This window comes from Balaenoptera ricei, chromosome 6 (assembly GCF_028023285.1).
Source record: "Balaenoptera ricei isolate mBalRic1 chromosome 6, mBalRic1.hap2, whole genome shotgun sequence".
In the NCBI taxonomy this organism is placed as follows: domain Eukaryota; kingdom Metazoa; phylum Chordata; class Mammalia; order Artiodactyla; family Balaenopteridae; genus Balaenoptera; species Balaenoptera ricei.
Window position 1 is genome coordinate 89,875,661 of NC_082644.1, and position 21,601 is coordinate 89,897,261.

Sequence of the window (21,601 nt, forward strand, 5' to 3'; positions counted from 1 at the left end):
CGGGCCCCAACCTTTTTGGCACCAGGGACTGGTTTTGTGGAAGACAGTTTTTCCACAGACTGGGGTGGGGGTGTGTGAGGAGGATGGTTCGGCCAGTAATGCGAGTGATGGGGAGCAATGGGCAGATGAAGCTTCGTTTGCTTTGCTTGCTGCCTGCCGCTCACCTCCTGCTGTGAGGCCTGGTTCCTAACAGGCTGAGGACCGGTACCGGTCCACGGCCAGGGGGTTGGGGACCCCTGCAATACTGCGATAAGCTTCCTATAAGCTTATCTCTTGAGCACTTATGAATCTATTTCTGTTAGATAAATTCCTAGATGTGAAATTGCAGAATCAAAAGGATACGAACATTAACATTTCAAATAAATGTTGCCTAATTGCTTTCCAAAAGGTTGTACCAGTTTGCATTCCTACTGACTGGATAAGAGTGCCTGTTTATTCACATCCTTGACAACACTGGAATTAATAACCTTTTTAATCTTTGCCAATCTGATAGGTGAAAAAAATATTTTGGAGTAAGTTTAGTTTGCATGCTTTTTAAATAGAGAAGTTGAGCATATTACGATACATTTATAGACCATTTTAGATCTCTTTTTTGTGGGAGCTGTCTTCAAATCCTTTGGTCATTTTTATTTCTGTTTGTTCTTTTTATTTCCCTGTTGATTCACATACTGGGTAAATGTCATCTGCAAATATGTCTTTCTGATTTGTCTTCTGTCTTTTGAGTTTATATTATTTGGGGCTTTACAGAATTTAAAAATTTTATGTAGTCAAATTTATAAATCTTTTCCATAATGGTCTCTGGGTTTTTTCATCCAGTACTTTCATCATTGGACTTTCTTATTTTTCTTTTTTTTTTATAAATTTATTTATTTATCTATTTTTGGCTGCATTGGGTCTTTGTTGCTGCGCACGGGCTTTCTCTAGTTGCGGCGAGGGGGGGCTACTCTTCGTTGCGGTGTGCAGGCTTCTCATTGTGGTGGCTTCTCTTGTTGCAGGCCCTAGAGTGCACGGGCTTCAGTAGTTGTGGCACATGGACTCAGTAGCTGTGGCTCACGGGGGTCTAGAGCACAGCCTCAGTAGTTGTGGCGCACGGGCTTAGTTGCTCCACGGCATGTGGAATCTTCCCGGGCCAGGACTCGAACCTGTGTCTCCTGCGTTGGCAGACGGATTCTTAACCACTGCGCCACCAGGGAAGTCCTTATTTTTCTTTTTTTACTTTGACATTTCTAGATCATTTGGAATTTACTTTGGTGTAAGGTGTGAGGTTGGCATTTAACTTTATTTTTCCAAATGTTTATCAAGTTGCCCCAATCATTAATTGAATCAGCCATCTTTTACCCACTACCTAGAGTTTGGTCAAGGAGAGAATCTTTGTCACAAGACAGATACTTTTGGCATCATGGTGCTGAGAGTGTAATGGAATGGACAGATAATAAAAAGATAACTTATTAGAGTTGTGATAAGTATTTTGAAGAAGAATTGCAGGGTGCTAAAAGGACTTATACTAGTAGAACCTGGTTTAGTTTAGGGGGTTAGGAAGGTTTCTCTGAAGGAGTTATGTTTACACGGATACCTGGATGTTAAAGTGAGATCAGTGATTTGAAGTACCACTAATGTTTGAAGTACCACTACCGTATAACTTATTAAGCTCTAAAAGGGATGTAATGATCCCCTGTGAAGGGAGCTAATATGACAAATCAAAAGTGCCTTCTACAGAAATCTATTTGTTGGTTGAGCAGCAGATGAGATGGTGTGGTCAAAGAACAAATTATCTCCTCAAACTAACAAGAAACCCAAGGAGAGGACAAGTTAGTCAATTTGGGAAGAGGTATGAAAAGAATTAAGGTCCCAGCTGGATTTGCCCTCTATGGATGCCAACTTATCATCATTAATAACATTTACATAGTACTTACTCTGGGTAAGCAGAGTAACTCGTTACTTTACCTCTGTTAACAAACTGTTGTAGTTCCAATAGCTCCCAGGTGGTACCAATGCTGCTGGTCTAAGAACCACACTTTGAGTAGCAAAGCACTAGGCATCTTCCATTTGCCCTTGCAGAAGCTCTTTCCACCCTGCTTTGTGTCCAGGGAGGCTGTCTGTGTGGACTACATCACTCAATCCGTCCCAAAACCCTACTCAGGTACTGTTATTATCACCACCATTTTATACATGAGCACACTGCGTTGAAAGAGGTTAAGTGACTTGCCTAAGGCTGCACAGCAATCTGTGATGGGGCTGGGGTTTGAGCTCAGGCAAGCGGGCTGCAAGGCTGTGTTCTCACCCACGAGGCTAAGCTGTCTTTGGTCTTTGGTCTCACAGCAGCCTGCCATTGAGGTGTGTGGTGGGAAATCCTGAACTAGGGGTCAGGAGACCTGGGCTCAGATCCTTGTTCTGCCCCTTGTATGTTGCGTGACCCTGTATGTTGTGTGTATGTTGTATGTTGTGTTGTATGTGGTGGATAAACCACCTCGCTTCTCTGAGCCCAAGTTTCCTCAGAGAAGAAACCTTGCAAGATTGTCAGGGGGTAAAGTGAGATGATAGCAGTTTACAGCACATATAGGTGCTCAATAAGTGACAGCTTGTATCCATTACCTGGGACTTGAACCCAGGTCTTGTAAGGCCTAATTCCATCACTCTTTTCTCTGCAACTGAGCCTCTGTTGGGAAGCATTCCAATTTGGTAAGCCGATCCAAGTTGTAATCCTTGTCTGTTTTCTAATCTGACAGATCTTAAATGTGTTGGGTGTTTGGACAGAGGCCAAAAGACACAGCTCCAAGCCTTTCCTATCACACCTGCCTTCCAGCACCAACCAGTGGACTCTCTTTTGTGCATGGAGTCACCTCCCACTAGTCTGATAGCAGCAGCAGTTCTGGGTAGGAGCTGCTTTGCATGGTTTACCCCAAACCCCATCCCCCTCCTGGAGCCCTGGGGGAGCTGCTCATGGAAGGGCCATATCCTCCAGGGAGGCCAGTAACCAGAGGCTGTGAATTGAAGCAGATGGCAAGTTAGATCCTACTCTGCCTGAGCCACCAACTTGTTCGAGACCGCCTCCCCACTCTGTGTCTCAGGCTCCCCATCTGTAAAATGAGAGAATCAGACCAGACTTATGCTTCTGAACTTTTGGGCTGTGGTCCCTTTGAAAATAGAGAATATTTGATAAAAAGCTTTGGACTAGCTTCCCAGTTTACACATTATCTTTCTACAGGAGATACAAAACTATTCATTTCCCTGAGCTGGGCAGCAGCAGAGGGAGTTCCAGATTAACCTAAAATATGATTTCAAATCACTGATCTCACTTTAACACCCAGGTATCTCTGTAAACATAACTTCTTCAGAGAAACCTTCCTAAACCCCTAAACTAAACCAGGTTCTACTAGTATAAGTCCTTTTAGCACCCTGCAATTCTTCTTCAAAATACTTATCACAACTCTAATAAGTTATCTTTTTATTATCTGTCCATTCCATTACACTCTCAGCACCATGATGCCAAAAGTATCTGTCTTGTGACAAAGATTCTCTCCTTGACCAGACTCTAGACAGGTTCCTCTGAGCTTTCATCTTGACTAGGGCTCAACCTTGGCCTGTAAAAACTACAGACTCTCAACACAAATGATTTCATCCACCCACCTCCCCTCACATTAAAAGACTTAAACACTAACATAGTTTCCAAGACTGTGACGCTAGCACCCCTTAAGTGCCTGCCTGAGAAAGCTGAAGACTACCCAAAGAATTTGCTGTTTGCTCTGTCCAACACCTAACCAGAGGCCCCTGACCACCCTTTTTAAGAACATTTACTAAAAAGGGCTTACAATTTTGAATCCTTTCTCTGTCCGTTTGAGATGTGTATGTATCTCCTACAGTTCAGGAGTATCTTTCTCAAGGACCTGAAAGTCACTCCTCTATTTATTTATTTAAATTTATTTATTTTTGGCTGCATTGGGTTTTTGTTGCTGTGCGCGGGCTTTCTTTAGTTGTGGCGAGCGGGGGCTACTCTTCGTTGCGGTGCGCGGGCTTCTCATTGAGGTGGCTTCTCTTGTTGTGGCGCATGGGCTCTAGGCGCGCGGGCTTCAGTAGTTGTGGCTCGCGGGCTCTAGAGCGCAGGCTCATTAGTTGTGGCGCACGGGCTTAGCTGCTCTGCGGCATGTGGGATCTTCCTGCACCAGGGCTCGAACCCATGTCCCCCCTGCATTGGTAGGTGGATTCTTAACCACTGCACCACCAGGGAAGTCCCAGTCATTCCTTTAAAATGCGATCGTCAGGAAGGATAGGGCCTCCGTCTGCCAGTCTCGGTGGGAGGATAGAATCCTGACTTCGATGATTGGAAGCCGACAGACATGTCTGGGCTAATCAGCATTTATGCTGACCAATCCTTTGTAATTTTTCATTTCCTCAACTCTACTTAAAACTCCCAGTTACCCCTGTGCCAATCAAAGTTGAATCAGTTCATACTGGACCTCCTTCCCTATTGAAATGGTGTGTTACTGATTCAAATCTGTCTTTCCCATTTAACTAGTGTCCGGCTTTGTTTATCATCGACACTTGCTCATTGTAGTTTGCCTAGTCCATAGCACAGTACCTGGCACATGTTTAGATGCTCAATAATATTTCCTCTTGAAATATGTTGATTAAAATCATCCATTTGTTCCAGTTATCTACTGCTGTGTTACAAACCATCCCAAAACGTCATGGTGTAAAACAACAATCATCTTATTATGTTCATGGGTTCTGTGGGTCAGGGATTTGAAGACAGCACCTCTCTGTTCTGTGATGTCTGGGGCCATAGCTGAGATGACTTGAATGACTGGGGAGGAGCCACTTCCAAGGTGGCTTCTTCACTCACCTGTCTGATGCCTGGGCTGTCTAGGGTGGCTGAAGGTTGGGCTCAGCTGACCCTGTTGACTGTACGTCTGCCTGTGGCTTCTCTGGCATGACGGCATCAGGATCATCAGATTTCTTTCCTGGCAGCTCAAGGCTCTGAGAACAGTGGTCCCGTGAACAAGGTGGAAGCTTCATGGCCTTTTATACCTAGCCTTAGAAGCCACAGGACTTCACTTCTACCATATTCTGTTGGTTGAAGCAGTTAGAAGTCTAACTTGTTTCAAGGGAAGGGAGTATCAAAGAATTTGCAGCCTGGTTTTAAAATCACCGTACCATCAGAGTCAGATTTGGGGAGAATTCTCTTGCAATTAATCATCTGTATCAGTGAGGATTAGACTTGGCTGCCTAAGACAGAAAACCCATAGAAACAGTGGCTTCAATGAGATAGAAGTTTATTTCTCTCTCACATAAACAAAGCCTGGAAGGAGGCCAGCAGGACTGGTTCAGTGTCCACAATGTTAGGGAACTGGACTCCTTCTGCCATGGTGTTTCACCATTCTCAGTGCATGACTCAAGGTGGTTGCTTGAGCTCCAGTCTTCATAGCCACAATCCAGCCAGCAAGAAGGAAAGGTAAGGAAGTTTCCTTTAAGGACATTACTCAGAAGCCCCATTTGACACCACCACTTATAGCCCATTGGTGGCACACTTAGTCACTTGGCCATGCCTAGTTGCAAGGAGGGCTGGGAAATATAGTCTTTATTTTGGAAGACAGTGGGTCCAGAGAAACTAACACTTTTTTTTAAAATTTATTTATTTTTTTATTTATTTATGGCTGTGTTGGGTCTTCGTTTCTGTGCGAGGGCTTTCTCTAGTTGTGGCAAGTGGGGGCCACTCTTCATCGCGGTGCGTGGGCCTCTCACCATCGCGGCCTCTCACCATCGCGGCCTCTCCCGCTGCGGAGTACAGGCTCCAGACGCGCAGGCTCAGTAATTGTGACTCACAGGCCCAGCTGCTCCGCGGCATGCGGGATCCTCCCAGACCAGGGCTCGAACCCATGTCCCCTGCATTGGCAGGCAGATTCTCAACCACTGCGCCACCAGGGAAGCCCACAAACACATTTTTTAAAAAAGGATTCTAGAGAAGGAAAAAGAGAAGATTGGATATTGGCAGACATCTAGCAGTTTGTACCATACCTTTTTGTTCTGTTCTATTTCCTGTTCTGCTACTGATCAGCTGTGGACCTGGACAACATACTTCCTTTGGCCTGGTTACCAAGTCCTCTGGTAATCAGACACGAGGCTGCGACAATCTAATAAGGAAGCTCAAAGGATTAAGCAAATAAATGTGTCAATGCTCTGGTTTCAGGGAGAATAACTGGAGCCCTGTCCAGTCAGCCTCCTTTTTACTTTCCTGGATGGTTTTCCCTTGGGATTTCTAGGAGCGGATTTTGAAAACGTCCAGACTGAGTTGCTGAGGCTCTTCCACCAAGAAGACCTAAAGAATTCATGTTTGTTACCTTTTGGGAGTAACTTTTCTCTGCACTTAACCAGGCTGTGCCCTCCATCAGGTACTTCCCCACTGAGTTCAAACAGGTGCCTATGTAAGTGAGTGTGAGACACAAAGCCAGCCATGAATTGAGCACTTACTGTGTCTGACACTGAACCAACTTCTGGGATCATAAGGTGACCACAGCGCATACTCTTAGTCCTTTACAGTCTTTTTTTTTTTTTTTTTTTTTTTCACAAGGCCAGGGTATGAATTAAACACAACCTAATATAGCAAGGGCTGTAACAAAGTATGATGGTGATATGGATTGAATTGTGTCCCCCCAAAAGATCTGTTGAAGTCCTAATCCTTGATACCTATGAATGTTACCTTATTTGGGAATAGGGTCTTTGTTGATGTAATCAAGTTAAGATGAGATCATTAGAGTGGCCCAAATCCAATGACCAGCGCCCTTAGAAGAAGAGTAGAAGGGACACAGAGACAAATGCACTAGAAGAATGTCATATGACCATGGAGGCAGAGATTGGAGTGATGCATCTGCAAGTCAAGGAATGTCAAGGATTGCTGGCGACACCAGTAACTAAGAGAAAGGTATGGAACAGATTCTCCCCTGGAGCCTCCAGGGAGAATGTGGCTCTGCTAATAACACTTATTGCCTCCAGAACTGTGAGAGAATAAATTTCTGTTGTTTTTAGCCACCTAGTTTGTGGTACTTTGTTATGGCAGTTCTCGGAAACTAATAGACATGGTCAGTTTGATATGTCAGCTTGGTTAGGCTTTAATCCTTAGTTATTCAATCAAACACTAATGTAGATGTTGCCATGAAGATATTTTGTAGATATGGTTAACATTTACAATCAGCTGACTTTAAGGAAGGAGATTGTTTAGGTGGGCCTGATTTAATCAGTTCAAGTCCTAAAGAGCAGAACTGAGATTGCCCTAGAAAATAAGAAATTCTGCCTGTGGATTGCAGCTTCTGCTTGTGTCAGAGAGTTTCAGCCTCTCCTTCCTGATGACCTGCCCTATAGATTTTGGACTTGCTTAACCAGTCTCTGCAATTGTATAAGCCAATTTCTTGCAGTAAATCTCTTAATATATCTCTTCCTGCTTTTATTTCTCTTGTGGAACCCTGACTAATACACAAAAGGATGATGTGATCTTTAAATACGTTTACCTAAAAAACGATGGAATTGCCGAAGGCTTCATGGAGGAGGTGGCTTTTGGCAGGGCCTTGAAGGATGGGTAGGAGTTTGCTAGGTGGAGAATGGCATTTCCAGCAGAGAGAACAGCCTATGCAAAGGCCTGGAGTGAAACTGTGCCTCCCCTATCCCCCAGTGGCTGGGGATAGGCATTACAGAATTTGGAGTCACATTCTGGGGGTCTCTCCTGTCAAGCTGAGGACTTCAGCACTTGTCCTGGAGGCTAGGGGTTCTCCTTTTTTTATTCTTTGTTCTTTTATTTCTTTATTTTTTGCTTTTTAAAAATTGAGATATAACTTTCATAAGTCAAGTGCATGGGTTTTAAAGAACTTGATGAATTTTTACATATGTATTTATCCATGTAATCCTCACTAAAATCAAGATATAGAATCAGGTCTGGGATTAGGGTGAGGTGAGTGAAGTGAGCTGTGCAAGCACAGGGTCAGATTCTGCCTTTAAAATTTTGGTATTTTGTTGTCATGGATTTTTTGCATTCATTTTGATTTTGAAAAATATTGTTTATTTTGATTACTGAGGCTTATTTGGCCCACACTTCAATTTTCCGCCTTGGAGAGAGCCTCATGCCTCACTCTAGTCTGGACCCTATTAAATATTTCCGGCACCCCTGTGGCTTCCTCATTCTCCCAATCCTCCCAAAGGAAACCTCTAGCCAAGACCCGGGCTACTTAACATGAGGGGATGGCCTGGGGTGTGTGCAATCATGGGTGTGTTTGCGTGTGTTTTTCTGAGAGGATAGTTCATTTCTTTGATAAGTTTCTTGGAGGCGTCTGTAAAGTGAGGAATAAGAAACAGATTACCGACTAATAGGGAGCCAGAGGAGGGTTTGTTATTCAAGGGATCCGAGCAGTATGTCTTAGGTCGGTATGCCTGCAGGCCTCCATGAGATAGCCGGTGTAAATTAGCCTCACTGTGCCCCAGTCTCCTCATCTGTAAAATGTACCTCTCTTATTGGACTGTGTAGGGGTCAGATGAGATAATGGCAGTGAAATTCATAGCGCCCTGCACAGCGCGTTCGGCCAACATTTACGGAGAGCTTACGACTTGACAGGCGCTGAGCTGAGGGTTTTACGGCCGTTACCTTTTTAATAAAGCACACAGCCCACCAAGAAGGTGCACGTCTCAGCGAGCCCTCGTGGGGACCCTGTAACAGTTCGCCCCCTCGGCGGGCAGGCGGGGCGGGAAGGGGGCGGGGCGCAGGTGGGGCGGGCCGGGGGCGGGGCGGCGCGCCGGTTCCGGGATCCGGGTCGCGGGCTGCGCCACCGCCTCGGGGCGCGCCGGGCGCTGGGCGCAGCTGGGGGGCGCATGTTGGGGCGCGCGGCGTGGAGGCGCTGCCCGCGAGGGCTGCGGCGCGGCCGGGAGGCGCTGCTGGCACTGCTGGCGTTGCTGGCGCTGGCTGGGCTGGGCTCGGTGCTGCGGGCGCGGCGCGGGGCCGGAATGGCCGAGCCGGGACTCCTACGCACCCCGCGCTCCGGACGGCGAGACCCGGTTCTGGCGCGGCCGCCGGTGCGGGAGGACGCTCTGGGCGCGCGAGGCGAGGCAGTGCGGCTGCAGCTGCAGGGCGAAGAGCTGCGGCTGCAGGAGGAGAGCGTGCGGCTGCACCAGATAAACATCTACCTCAGCGACCGCATCTCGCTGCACCGCCGCCTGCCCGAGCGCTGGAACCCTCTGTGAGTCCCCAGGTGGCGGGAGAAGCACCGCCCTCGGAGTCCCCGGGCCTCAGTTTCTGCAGCTGTGAAGTGGCAAGGTGGAACCGGGGTCTCGAAAGACCTGGGGCTCTTGCGTCTTATTGAGTCACTCGGAAGTGGGCAGTGAAAGTGTTCATACTGCGGGGTGGGGGAGAAAGATTTAAAAAATGAAAATAGAAAAATCTCAGAAATTGACAAATATGCAGACAGGTTTCAGATGAGACCCTTTGGGTGCCCTTCCTGGGTCCAAAGGCACCCCCAGTCCAGTTACGCCTGTAACGTCCTGCTTTGGCGAAGCTAAGGACCTGTGGGGTTCGAGACAGGCTTCATTCACTTACTTGTGTGCACCTGTGTGCACCAGGGCCCATGAATCAACCAGGAGGGGAGGGCCCGCCGGGCAGGTGAGATGAAAGGCGCCTGGAAGGGCAAGTCGGAAGCCGCAAGCCTCCTTGCCCTCTCTCTGGGAGTTGGATTCCTGACCTTGAAGTGGAGGAAGTCAGGAAGGAGCGGCTGCTGGGAAGGGCTCCTTCTGGCTGTGGTCCAGCAGAGCTCACTCCTGTGGGTGACACAGTCCTGGAACCTGTGTGGTCAGAGGCCTAATTCCTGTTGGAGCTGCTGTCTGGAGGGGTTGTACCACTGCTTAGGTAAGAAGGGAACAAGCTGGCAGGTGGAGGATGGCCCTCCTGGCCTTCTATCTCCTTTCCTCTTTCGGTAGGGATCTTCCAGGTCCCTGCTGGAGCCCCCTCCTTAAAGACTTTGAGGGAAAGAGGGCTCAGAGAGGGGGTTCTGGAGCCAAGTGGGCAGCCTCCTGTATGTACCAGGCATCTGCCACTCCTCCCTGCTCCTTGTCCCTCCTGTTTTACAGGTGTGGAAATTGGCCCAGAGAGGTCAGGTGACTCACCCAAGGCCCCACAGCTGGAAAGTGGTGGAACTGGCCTTGGGGGACTGTGACCCTCCTGGCCCCCATGGTACTGTGCTGATTTCAGGATTTTAGGCAACTGCTCTGTGCATCCTTGGTCAGAGAGAGCATGAATGTCTGCAGGAGGAGGCCCCACCTCTGCCCTCACTGGCAGAGTTTGAATGGATTTGCACCTCACTGCCTCTGCTGTTTTTCAGAATCTGCTCATGCCTAGCCTATGCTTTTACCTTAGGCATTTTCACTGTTTATCTTTTCGAGTCGAGCTATGTTTGTTGGGGTTGATGGTAGTTCCTCCTCTTCAGCCAAATGGCTGAATATATGTTTATCTCCTTGAAACGCCAAGGGTGCTCACTGAGGCAAGGTCTAGGGGAAGCTTTCAGGTCAGACTCAGGGTTCAGACCCAGCTCATGTGAAATAAAATCGTGGCTCTTTTGCTCATCAGCTCTGTGATGTTGGGCAATTAATCTAGCCTCTCAGCCTCAATTTCCCTACCGGCAAGATAGGGGATGAGTAGAAATAACACAACCTAGGAGTTAATAAAACACCTAACACCTGGGAACACACTGTGTACTCAGTTCTTATTAGTTTTTCCTGCCTTCCCTGTTGCCAACAATACACTCAGGAGGTTGCTTTTAAGAGTCATCCAGGGATTGGTCATAAAGTTTTTCTTTTCCGGGTTCCAACTTCCTCTGTTGTCCCAGGTTGTGAAGTCTCTTTGAAACATTGTGGATGACCTGTGGGGCTTATGGTGTCCCATCTCCATGGTGACACAGCTGCCCTGTGTCCTATCAGGATTTGCTTATAGATCCTGCTATTGCAATGACCCTGGGAAGTTAATCCAAACCCAGCGTGATAAGGAGTGTGAATGCCTCCTGCCTTTAATTCCTGCAGCAAGGCCTGTTGGGTCATTCTTGTCTAGAGAGAAAGGTGAGCTCCATCTGTGTCGGTCTCAGCCCAGCCAGGCCTTGAGGTATAACTTAGATGTAGCCAGTAGCATCCAGGCCTTTCACGAAGACTCACTTTTATTATAGTTCATACGGGCGTGAGGACCTAACAAGGTCTTGAGATTTAGCCTGAGAAACCAGAATGGCAGATTGAGTTCACAGTCAGGGTCCTGGGTGAGGGGGAGGGTTGGAACTAATTAATAAGCAAAGGTGTGGTTAGGATCCTTGAATGTCATAGGAGGGAAGGTCCTGAGGGAGCATCCAGTCTAACCAGAGAGGAAAAGCCATGCCCCCAAGGTAACACACAGATCTGGGGCAGAGCTGATCTAGAAACCAGATCTTTTATTCCCTCCTCTCTTTCGAGATGGAGGCAATTATTAATCTATTAATTTTAATTATAAGAGCAATACATGTTCACTCTAGAAAAGTTTGCATATACAGAGAAGCAAAAAAAAGAAAGAAAGAAAGAAAAATCATCCATAAACCTACCATCCTGGGAAGAACCACTATTAACATTTTGCTGTGTATCCTTCTAGACTTTTCCAGGTATAGAAATAGATTCTGAAAAAGATACACACGGGTAAGTGGGTGAGAACATATTCAGACGTGAGTATGTACGAAGGCCCACACATGTTTTTAACCAAATTCTTTGCACTATAGGGGATAAATGTGTTATCATAGGCAAGGGACTGTTTGGCTTGGTTCTTCTGGCATCTGCAAGCCTTGGTAGCTAATAGAGACACTTCGAAGTATTGGCTCTAATTCCTCAAGACTTGGTGTAGACCCTGGCCCTTCTGTGAGGCTAATAATTCACATGCCAGTAGGTTAGTGCATTGCTTTTTTTCTATTAGTTACGGCACTGAATCGAGGAGGGAAAGGAGGAGGAGGAGGAGGATGACAAGGAATTCTTGCATGGTAGTATAGTAAGTATAGGGTTTGCAAAACTCTTTCACAAATACCGTCTCATTTGAGCCTAGCAAGGAGAGGAAACTTTCACTGTGAGATGGCAGCAGGCCAAAGTGGGGAGCCAGATAGCTGGGTCTGTGACCTTGGGGAACTTTGAAAAATTATGTGAGGGATCGTCCCCAGAATGATTAAATAGAGTTTTGGTGGGTAGGGCCTAGGCTGAGGCTGATGTGCAACTAGTGTTGAAAGCTACTGGCTTAGAGCCTGTGGATTTCTCACTCCGAAGATTAAGGGTGGGTGCTTTTGAAGGTGTGGGAGAATACCAGAATTAGACAAAGTGGGGACTGATAACAGGTCAAATGCAGATGAAACTAGTGGTGACATCACAGTCAGTTACAAGGTGTGTCACAAGTGGATGGTGGCTAATCATGCACCAATACTTACAGGAAGTTTTAGTTTTCATAGATAAGGGAAGCCTTGAGATAATCCTATACTGTTATTCTCATTTGCATTCTGACCTCTTTAGCAGGAGAGAAAGGTGGAGTGACAGCGCCCTTGGGGCTGTGCATTTCCACCACACATGTATGGGGATGCCACGCATGTGACCATCAGCTGTTCTCTGCCACTGCCAAGGAGTTGTGAACCGCTGGTTAGAAAAGTGTGTAAATAATACACACAGGTGTTTGCATTTCCTGAACGCTTGCTCTGGTTTTAGCCGTATTAGTGCTATAGTTGCAGAGTGTGTATCCAAGTTTAAGGACTAGGACTTGGGTGCTAGGATGGCAAAGTGTCTCAAAATAGCTCTAAATAGGTAATTCAGCAAAAGAAAGTGTTTGTGTCTTGCTGGGGTTGGCAGGAGGGAGTTGGTTAAGATTTCTCTTTTTGCAGAGAGGTAGCCTGCTTGTCTGTTCTCTTAACATTACCTTTGGAGAAACATCACACATGATGTGGAGATTAGACTGATGTTTCTTTGCTTCCCCAACAAGGTTGTAAACTGAGGCTATTTTATTAGTTTTTACTAGACCCATCTTGTGGTTGTCAGAGTGGCGTCCTTTCTTTGAATCAGTACTTTAAGTCTACAGAACATGTTCCTTTTGATTAGAGTTGTCATGATACCTTCTCCCATCCTTTTACTTTCACTTCTTCTGTGACCTCAGCTTTTAGGCATGTCTCTAATTAGCATGTTTCTGGATTTTGTGTTGTCATTAAAAAAAAAAAAAATCCAGACTGACAGTCTTTGACTTTAACTAGATAGTTATGTCCATTTATACTTACTGTGCTTACTGATACTTTAGTGTTTGATTATGCCATCTTACTTATGCTTTCTATTTGTTATGCTTTTTCTATGTTTTTTCCCCTTTTTTCCATACTGCTTTTTGAATTGATAGAACCTTCTGGTTCCATTTTTCTCTCTCTATTAATTTGGCAGTTATCTATTTCCAATCTTTAGTGGTATAATTTGAAAGTATATATTTAACTGAAAAAAGTCTAAAGTTAATAACTATGGATCCTAGAATGCTTTAACATTGATCACCTTCTTTCCCAATTTGTATGTCATTTTACTCCACTATTTTAATTCTGTCTTGCTTTTTAAACCAACACATTAGACATTTTTAAAAATGCAGTATTTGTTTACATTTATCCACACGTTTACCATTTTCTCTTCCCATCATTCTTTCCTGAATGGTCATCTTTGGATCTCAGATATCTTTCTGGGATTCTTTTCTTCTTCCTGAAATATATCATGTATTTCTTGCTGTAGACAAGGTTATTGTTGTAAACACTCAGTTTTATTTATCTGAAAATGTTTTTATTTTGCTCTTGTTCTCAAAAAATAGTTTGGTTGGGTATATAATTCCAGGTTGATAGTTTGGCATTTGAAGATAGTATTCCACTGTCCCCTGGCTTGCTCCATTGCTGTGAGATATCTATACTGAGTTAAATTTGCCTGTCATTCTTGTTTCTTTGTCATTCATTTGAAGTCCTCTTTTATTTATTTAAGCATAGTAAGCATACTTATTTTATGCTCTGTCTGATACCTCTAATATCCAGGTTCATAGATTTCCTTGTTGTTCCTGTACTCCGAGGACTTCTTTTACTTTTTTGTAAGCTGATCCATGCATTTAAAAGATTTTTTTAAAGTATTTTATCAAGAATTTTTTGGGTGTCCTTTACCAAGAGGCATTCCCAGATATTTTAAATCTTTCATACTGCCCTGAGTGGAAGTCCTATATTCACTTTAAAAAAAAACTTACTTTCTCTATTAGTTAGGGTTCTTTGGTTGAAAGTGACTGAAAACTCAATGCAAACTGACTTAAATATAAAAGAAAATATATTGACTTCTATGACAGGAAAGTCTGGGATTAGAACTGCATTCAGATTATTCTGGGCCCTGAACACAGGGACTCAACTGATTTCATCAGCAAAATGTTGATTGGTCAGGCCTGGGGCATGTGATCTTCCCAGAGGGGTGTGTATATGTGCGTATGTATACACAAGTGTGTGCACACACATTGTATGTATGTGTGTGTGTGTGTGTATGTGTGTGTATGTGTCCAGCCCTGCACAAACCATACAGCTTGAGAGTCCAGGAGGCATGGTTCCTGAAAGAGCAAAGTGCAGTAAGATGAAGAAAGGAGAAAGCATTGTGGGCCATTAAAACACATCTATGTATATATTATGACCTCCCTGGCCTGTTCTCCAAAGGATATGAATTTTCATTTTTTTAAAGATGTTTATGTGATAACCTAAATATAATATAAAAGAAGATATGGATGTATTTGCCACACCCATTCATTCATATCCATAAAGTACATAGACATATATTGTACTGGTGGAGATTATGGTAGTCCACACCCAGTAGGGTTGTTATGAAGGCTAAACGGAATAATGCATGTAGAATGCTTAGCACACTGCCTATCATGTAGTAGGCACTCAATAAATGTTACTTAATAGTAACATTTACTTACTAGGTACAGTGCAAAGCATGCAGAAAATACAGGGAAAAACACAATTCAGCCCCTGCCCTTACAAAGCACATGGATTATACCAGAAAGTTAAGGAAAGGATGGCTTACTATGATTTAGCAGTGAATTTGGTTCTGAGCTCTCTTTTATCTCCTATGCAGAAGTGGAACCCTGAGTGATGCATAGCTGCCCTTGCCTAATGGAAGGATGCACAGCTTTTTATCACCCAGGAAAAGGGGAAAGTGTTTTTCCTGGATGCAAATTTAGAGATATTCAGGAAGGATATATTGAACTTCATGAAGGAGAATGCTTTTAAAGGATGTTTTATCTTTTTTTTTTTTCAATTGAAGTATAGTTGATTTACAATGCTGTGTTACTTTCTGGTGTACATCAAAGTGATTTAGTTATATATATATATATATGCTTTTCCATTTTGGTTTATTACAGGATATTGAATATAGTTCCCTGTGCTATACAGTAGGACTTTGTTGTTTATGTATTTTATTTATAGTACTTTATATCTGCTAATCCCAAACTCCTAATTTATCCTTCCCTCACCCATTTTCCCCTTTGGTAACCATAAGTTTTTTATCTATGTCTGTGAGTCTGTTTCTGTTTTGTAAATAAGTTCACTTGTGTCATATTTTAGATTCCACATACAAGTGATATTATATGGTATTTGTCTTTCTCTTTCTGACTCACTTCACTTAGTATGGCAATCTCTAGGTCCACCCATGTTGCTGCAAATGGCATTATCTTATGCTTTTTTATGTCTGTGTAGTATTCCATTATATATATATATATGTGTGTGTCTGTGTGTGTGTATATACCACATCTTCTTTATCCATTCATCTGTCAATGGACATTTAGGTTGCTTCCATGTCTTGGCTATTGTAAAGCGATATTTGAAAGAACAAAGGAGAAACTATACCACGTCAACAACAAAAAAAGGAGAGGGCAGAATGTTAAATATTACTCAGTGAAGACATTTGCTATGGGAAGCTAAAGAAATATGATTCAGCTTTTTAAAAATCTTTCTTGTGATTATAAAAATGATGCATGTTCATTATAGAACTATTTTATTTTATTATTTTTTAATAAATTTATTTATTTTTATTTTTATTTATTTTTGGCTGAGTTGGGTCTTTGTTGCTGCACGTGGGCTTTCTCTAGTTGTGGCGAGCAGGGCTACTCTTCGTTGTGGTGTGTGGGCTTCTCGTTGTAGTGGCTTTTCTTGTTGCAGGGCATGGCTCTAGGCACATGGGCTTCAGTAGTTGTGGCATGCGAGCTCAGTAGTTGTGGCTCGCGGGCTCTAGAGCACAGGCTCAGTAGTTGTGGCGCACGGGCTTAGTTGCTCCGCATCATGTGGGATCTTCCCGGACCAGGGCTTGAACCCGTGTCCCCTGCATTGGCAGGCGGATTCTTAACCACTGCGCCACCAGGGGAGCCCTATAGAACAATTTTAGAATGCAGAAAAATATAAAGAATTAAATAAGAATCAGTGATAATCCCACTGCTCAGAGGTCACCATTGCTAACATTTTTGGCATATTTCTTTCTATTGTTTACTGTTTATGTGTGAGTGCATGCACACACACTTTGTTGTTCGAAGAACTGACATGATGCTGTTTATAGATCTGTACCCTGCTTTTCTGATTAAACGTCAGAGTGTGGTCATCCTTTTTTTATTGCCAAATATTCTCTGAAAACATGGCTTTGGATGGCCATGTAGCGTTTCTTCATGCAACCATGAACATTTATTCTCCTACATTTAAATTGTTTACAGAATTTCACTATTATAAATAATGTTACAAAGAAAAATTTTTACGACAAGCCTCCTTCAGGGTATCTCTGATTATTCACTTGGGTGAGAAATTCTTAGATGTATTGATATGAGATGAATGAGAAGAGGAACACTTTAAAGCTCTGAGTGTAGGGAATTCCCTGACAGGCCAGTGGTTAGGACTCCAAGCTCTCACTGCTAAGGGCCCTGGCTGGGGAACTAAGATCCCATATGCAGCGCAGCGTGGCCAAAAAAAAAAAAATGTTTAATAATAAAAAAAAAGAAAGCTCTGAGTGTATATTGCTAAATTGGTATCTTGTAATCTAAGAGCACACAAATAGCCCACCTGGACATTTGAGAACAGTGCCCTTGAACTTCTGGATTTTGCACAGCAGTGAAAACACATAAACAAAAACACTGAGGAGGGGCTGACATACAGTCCCAACTCTTATTTGGTCAAACAGAGCTTGTCCTGCTCTCCTATTTACTCCCATCATGAGAAGAAATAAGTTTTAATCCAAAACAGTAAGGATGTGATTTCAGACTAAAGGACAGTTCTTTAAATTGAATAAATTTCATGTTTGAAAACCTCATTGTCCTTATTTCTACTCATTTCTCTTTGGACTGGTGCATATGTGAAACTAAATTTTAGCTTTACCTTGTTTTTAAAGATAAAAAAATATTTTTAGTTTCACAAAAACACATTTTTTTTTCATGTAGTATAAGCAGTTCTTTCTGATGCTTCTAGTGGGCTATGGTGGCTTTTCTATGCACCCTGTCTAGTACTCAGAGAATATTAAATCCAGACATAATTATTAATATTCTTATACATATATGTGTGTGTTTTCCATTTGCTCTAACATACATTTGGAGGAAGGCAACTTTTTTGTTTTTGTTTTTGTTTTCATCAACATTTTTTTAATTAAAATTTTTGTCTCTGATTTTTTATTCTTTTTAATTTTATTTTGTTCTATTTTATTTTTAAAATTAAAAAATTTTCAGATTTTTTATACAAATTTTAAAGGTTACTTTACATTTAGATTGATTACAAAATGTTAGCTATATTTACCATATTGTGCAATACATCCTTGAGCCTATCTTACGCCCAATATTTTGAACCCCCCCCCCCACCACTGATAACCACTGGTTTGTTCTCTGTATCTGTGAGTCTGCTTCTTTTTTGTTATATTCACTAGTTTGTTGTATTTTTTAGACTCCACATATAAGTGATGTCATATAGTATTTGTCTTTCTGTGTCTGACTTATTTTATTTCACTTAGCATAATGCCCTCCAAGTCCATCCACATTGCTGCAAATAGCAAAATTTTGTTCTTTTTTATGGCTGAGTAGTATTCCATTGTGTATATCTGCCACATCTTCTTATCCATTCATCTGTTGATGGACACTTAGGTTGCTCCCATATCTTGGCAATTGTAAATAATGGTGCTATGAATATTTGGGGTGCATGTATCTTCAAATTAGTGTTTTTGTTTTTTTTCAGACAAATACCCAGGAGTGGAATTCCTGGGTCACATGGTAGTTCTATTTTTAGTTTTTCGAGGAATGTCCATACTGTTTTCCACAGTCTGCACCAACTTACATTCCCACCAACAGTGTACAAGGGTTCCTTTTTCTCCACATCCTCAGAGGGCAGCTGTTTTGGTAGAAGTGGGAATGAATGAGAAAGGAGAGGGCCTTGGACAGGGCCACTAAGATTGAGATACGTGTAGGTCAGAATTGGCTTGGTGTTTGGGTACACCCTTTGCAACATTAAAAATTTTCTTTTCTTCTTTTTGTATTAAACTTTTAATTTTGAAAAATTCAAACCTAGAGAAAATTTGCTAGAATAGCCAAAATCCTCTATATCCTTCACCTAGACCCACTCATTATTTTGCTACATTTACTTAATTTTTCTCTTTCTATATGTATCCTATAATATTATACACATTTGAGAATAAGTTACAGAGATGATAATCTTTTATCCTTTGTTACTTCAGTGTGTATTTTCTAAGAACAAGGACATTCTCTCATGATACCATGAAAGTAGTTATCAAATTTAGGAAATTTATACAATATCAGATGTTTCCAACTGTCCCAACTTTTAGAGCAACTTTTTTCTTCCTTACCCGGTATCTAATTGAGAATCAAGTAGGACATTTAGTTGTCCTGCCTCTTTAGTCTCCTTTAGTCTGAAATGGTTCCTCAGACTCTCATTGTCTTTTAGGACATTCACGTTTTTTAAAAGAGTACAGGCCTGTTGGTTTATAAAATGTCAATTCAGGCCTGTCTGATAGTTTCCTTGCGATTTATTTCAGCATATGTGTGACCATAAAACTTAATGACTTAAAACAGCAATAAACGTTTATTATTTCGCATAATTTCTGTGGGTCAGGGATTTGTAAGTGCGTTATCTGAGTGGTCTGGCTTGGGAGTCTCTCATGAGATTGTAGTCGACATGCTACCTGGGGTTTTTGTCATCTCAGGGTTTGATTGGGGCTGTTGAGGCTGAAGGATCTGCTTTTAGGATGGCCCATCATATGCTGGAAAGTCTGTCTGGGCTGTCCTGGCTGTCAGAAGCCTCAGTTCCTCTCCATATAGATCTCTTCATGGGACACTTGAGTGTCCTCACTACACAGTGGCTGGCTTTCCCCAGAATGGATAGTCCATGGGAGGGAACAAAGAGGAACCTTCGGTGTCTTATGACCTGGTCTTAGAAGCCACATACTGTTTCTCCTGCTGCATTCTGTTCATGTGTGGTGGTTTTAAAATATACCTGCAAATTCTTTGATAGTCCTCCCTTTAAAAGAAGGAGCCTAATTCTCCTCCGCTTGAGTGTGGGCTGGACTCTCCTCTGTGGAGCACAGCGCTAAGTAACCACTTCTGTGATTCAGAAGACCAGCGTGTCCAAGAATTCAGGTCCCGCTGGCTAGGGCTGGTGGGAACGCCTTATCGCTTCAGGACACCAGCGTGGTCATGCCTCCAGCCTACAGATGAAGCAGGCATGAGAATGTAAAGGGGGCTGAGAAGAGCCAGCCCCTCTCAGAGACTCTCAGATAAGCCTATTCATGTGGCAAGGCCACCCCAGTGACAGCAGAGCCTGTGCTGCTGCCTGGGTAGCCTCGGAGCCCTCTATAGAAACTGTCCTGGCACTTAGGAAAAGGGACCTGGAGCTACTTAGAAGACCCTGAGAGGGATGAGAGGAGAAATTGCCTGTTTCTTGGTAGGAGGGAGGGCTGGTTGAGGAGAGGGGATGTAGGGATCTTTATTTAGATTCTAATGGCCCACTTGAGCCTCCTGCAGGGTCAAAGGCATGAGCCAGAACCCTGTGACAAGATCGCACAGGGACACAAGGAGCTCCTTGAACACAAGGAGCTCAGCCAAGTACATACACACTTGCAGGCGCTCTGAGAACTGTCCAGGTTACCCTGCCTCTCAGCCTTGTCTTTAAAATAGGAACAGTAAATACTAACATAGGAAGAGGTTTTGAGAGTGAAATAAAGTACTACATTTCATCGATTCTAAGGCATTTTTTTTTCTTTTTTTTTGGCCACGTGGTGCAGCTTGTGGGATCTTAGTTCCCTGACCAGGGATTGAACCTGGGCCCTTGGCAGTGCAAGTGCAGAGTCCTAACCACTGGACCACCAGGGAATTCCCTCTAAGGCAGGGGTCCCCAAACCCCAGGCCTGTTAGGAACCAAGCTGCACAGCAGGAGGTGAGCGGCAGGGGAGCGAGAGATGCTTCATCTTCCGCTCCCCGTTGCTCGCGTTACTGCCTGAACCATCTCCACCCCCCCACCCCCCCATCCGTGGAAGAATTGTCTTCCACGAAACCGGTCCCTGGTGCCAAAAGGTTGGGGACCGCTGCTCTAAGGCACTTTTTAAAAAATATTTAAACTTTTCTGAAATTAGGATGTCTCTTAAAATCAGAGCATCCTGCAGTTATGATTGGTAGCATTTGTCTTTCTTATTGGTTCATAAGAGAATGGTGTGTCTTCCAACCATTGGAAGACACACCATTAATTTTGATGAAAGCTTATAGACTGGAGATATGATAGCACTAAGGAATTGCTAACTTTTAAAGTGTTAACAATGATATTGTGTTCATTATGAAAAGAATCTTTATCTCTTAGATATATATATTGAAATATTTATGGATGCTGCGGTATGCTGGGTTTTGCTTAAAAATAGTCTGGGATGGGGGGAGTGGGTGAAGACAGGTGAGTCAAGACCATGTGTTAAGGACCACTGAAGTTAGGTGAAAGGTTCACAGGACTTTATTATACTGTTTTCTCTACTTCTTGCATGTTTGAAAATTTCCATAATAAAATAAAAGGAAAAAAAAATAAGTTGTGTACACAAAAGGCTTTTCTTCTGCTTTTTGTGGGACTGGGTCCCTCATTACTCAGGTCTCATCCTATATGTCACCTCCTGGAGGGGCCCTCCCTGATTACCTGTTCTGTGGTTGCCTCCATTCCCCCTTCCTACTCCCATCTGTAGTTGCTCTCTCTTTCATCCCCCTCCTTTTCTTCATAGCACCCTAACTTTCTGAAATTATTGATATGTTTGCTTATTTGATTATTGTTCCCCTGATTGTAAGCTCTGGGAAGCAGGGGCTTTGCCTATCTGGCACATAGTAGGTGATCAGGAAATGATCGGTGACTGACTGATGCAGGGCCCACTGCTACCGTGCCTGGCACGTGGTAGATAGTCAATAGATGTTGGTTTCACCCCTCACCCTGCTTGGTTCTCCATCTTTTTGATCTTGCACTTAGCTTATCTGTAAGACCTTCCCTTTCTGCCCCCGGAGGCTGGCCAGTCTTCAACATTTATCTTCTTCTCGCATTTCCACCCCATC

The 21,601-nt window shown here is 43.5% G+C and overlaps 1 protein-coding gene and 1 non-coding gene across 4 annotated transcripts in view; one reads left to right on the forward strand and one right to left on the reverse strand.

Annotated features, from left to right (window-relative positions):
- Nucleotides 1–8,795: 8,795 nt before the first annotated feature.
- Nucleotides 8,796–21,601, forward strand: part of GALNT12 (polypeptide N-acetylgalactosaminyltransferase 12) — an 80,322-nt gene continuing 67,516 nt past the window's right edge. For 2 of the 3 annotated variants that reach the window (XM_059925152.1, XM_059925153.1), the window contains exon 1: nt 8,796–9,212. In XM_059925152.1, coding sequence (XP_059781135.1) covers nt 8,848–9,212 — 365 coding nt within the window. In that variant the 5' untranslated portion in view covers nt 8,796–8,847. The remainder of the gene's footprint in view (nt 9,213–21,601) is intronic. The other variant, XM_059925151.1, reaches the window with a different exon arrangement.
- On the reverse strand, nt 20,323–20,395 carry TRNAA-UGC (transfer RNA alanine (anticodon UGC)). Its single transcript has one exon. It is a non-coding gene; the product is annotated as a tRNA-Ala (tRNA).